Source organism: Musa acuminata, chromosome BXJ1-3 (assembly GCF_036884655.1).
Source record: "Musa acuminata AAA Group cultivar baxijiao chromosome BXJ1-3, Cavendish_Baxijiao_AAA, whole genome shotgun sequence".
NCBI lineage: Eukaryota > Viridiplantae > Streptophyta > Magnoliopsida > Zingiberales > Musaceae > Musa > Musa acuminata.
The window spans coordinates 16,970,001-16,972,431 of record NC_088329.1 but is presented as its reverse complement, the minus strand read 5'-3'; the positions used below and the strand labels follow the sequence as shown (position 1 = coordinate 16,972,431).

At 41.2% G+C, this 2,431-nt stretch overlaps 1 protein-coding gene across 1 annotated transcript in view; it reads right to left on the bottom strand.

The window, feature by feature from the left end:
• Window positions 1-1,066: 1,066 nt before the first annotated feature.
• The window catches only part of LOC135637131 (protein NETWORKED 2D-like), a 3,588-nt gene continuing 2,223 nt past the window's right edge, over window positions 1,067-2,431 (bottom strand). The window contains exon 2 of the mRNA XM_065149578.1: window positions 1,067-2,431. This exon is cut by the window's right edge and continues 1,256 nt beyond it. Coding sequence (XP_065005650.1) covers window positions 1,067-2,431 — 1,365 coding nt within the window.

The window sequence follows — 2,431 nt, the reverse complement described above, 5'->3', positions numbered from 1 at the left end:
TAATAAGAATGAAAAGCACAAATGAAATACAACCCAGATTTATAGTGGTTCGGTCGTCCGACCTACATCTACTCTCGATCCTCTTCTCTCGAGGCCACCAGCTTTCACTATCGATCTTCTTTTTAATGAGCGAAGATCAACTACCCTTGTTACAACTTTTTTTCCTTTTCACAGGCTTAGGAGAGAACCTTCGCATATCTCTTTTACAATTAGACTTCACTCCTCCCTTAAAAGACTTCTAAGACCAAGGATGAAGAGACTCAACAACTCAAGAGAGTTTACATACTTTTTTTATCAAGAATTTTTTCCCCTTTCTACTCTTTCCCTTGCTATCCCAAGCAAGAATGAGTTGGGTATTTATATACCCTAAATGACTTAAAAAATGGAGTCAAAAATTTAAATCCCCAAGTTTTCAGGGTACCGACAGTATCACTACCTACACTAGGCGATACTAGCACCTACCACCCTATGCACTAGCGGTACCATCATCCAGTCTGAACAGTATCATCGCCTAACACAATTTGGAATATAATGTCTGAGTGGTACCAATAACAAAGGAGCACGAATCTATCCTGATTCTAAAGAATGGATAGAGTTTGTTAATAAATCAGCAGGTATTTGGAGGCATTGTATAAGGATATTTTAAACTTTTCTAGGGAAGCCAATGCAAAGCAGATTACCTATATTAGAAGGGCTTGTAATGGGAATACATATAGGGTGGCTAACTAGCTTCAAATTGATGGAGGATCGAGGGAGGGAAAATTTTGATTGTGGCTCATTATCTTACAATTTATAGTCTCTGGCTCATGTAATAGAATAGAAAATTTTTCTTTTGTGCTTACAAAGAGTTATTTAAGGAACTAATGGCACATCATCAGCGATTGGCCATAGCTTTGCTATGGTGGGTCACTATGGCTCGGAAACGAAGTATAAAGATCAAACTTTTATGTCCTCCACTGAAAAGAAACCAAAATTATCGACTCATGGTGCCAAAGAACTCGTCATATATCTTACAAATTCCACGATAAAAACAAGAAGATGAGACAGCACAACGACAGGTGAAGTTTCATCTAGGAAGACTGGATCGTAGACCATTGTACTGCTTATGCAATGCGGGGTTCATGCATGAAAATATTGAAGGCTTCTTAGGCTTTGTTCCGAACAGGAACGTTCGCAATGGCACCCGAGTCTTGGTGGATAGATGCCTAAGGGGGTGGTGTTGGTGGCTATTCTGCTGGTTATATCTTGATCCAGCTAACTCGAAGTTCTTATTAAGTTTCGACAGAGTCCAACTGATCTCCACCTGAAGGCCCCTCACATAATCCAAACCAGCTTGCAGTTCTTTGGCGACCTTGTTGTTCTCCAGCTGCATGCTGAGTACCTCCCCTTGGAACTTGGCAGCCTGGTATGGAATGAAACGGACTTCTTCGCTCTCATTTGCCTTTGAGACTCTTGATATCTCATCTTGAATGCTGCAAAGAGATGAAAACCTGCACTTGAGTTCTCCGTTTAGCACTGCATTCTTTTCCAACCAAACTTGGAGCTCGGTGTTTAGTTCTCTTAGCCTTCTGTCAACTGGAAGCGTTCCCTGATTCTCATCCTCCTCGTTACCCTCCTGATTTCTTGTTTCGTTCAACTTCTCGATATCTGATTTGAGGTTCTTGAAGGTTTTCTGGAATTCTTGAATTTGATGATATGATGTGCAGAACCTTAACCAGAAATCCAGGTTCTCTTCTAGGAGTGTATCTATGTCTGTTCTAAATTTATCTTCGATGGCCGAAGAAGCTTGTGGCTCCCCGACCTGGCATAACTGGATGCTGTCTTCGGCAAGAGTGGTTTTAGTCGCTTCAGAATCATCAAATGCTGCATTTGTTGTGGTCACATTTTCATCGACTTGATACCTAGACTTTTCCATGATTCTTGGTGCATTTACATTTAGACTAGCCTGTAAGGAATTCAGTATCTCTTTTAGAAGTCGAATTTCCTCATCTTTCATGACATTGGCACTCTTCAGTTCCTTTACCTGTGCCATCGTCTCCAAGTGATATTCCTGGTTTTTTCTCTCAATCTCCGCAAGCCTCTGTTTGGTGTCTTTATAATTGTGAACAATAGATGTGTACTCGGCTAATAAGACCTCCTCTCCGCCTTCTAACCCATTTTGTACTGAGTTCTGCAAGTCTGGACCATCATCTGGCTGTTGAAGTTGTACACCGACATCAAAATCCTGAGTGACTTCACTTTCTCGTTGTACATCCCTCTGAAATTTCTCTAATTCATTTGCACTTTGCTCATGCGCCTGGTTTCCAGCAAGATTATGCACTGCATTTTGCATCTTAACATGGTTTTCTTCCTCGGTTTTTCCAACTGATATGTTGTCGGAAACAGTACTTCCTCCATCCTGCGACGCAGCAACGTAGTTTGCAGACTCTTG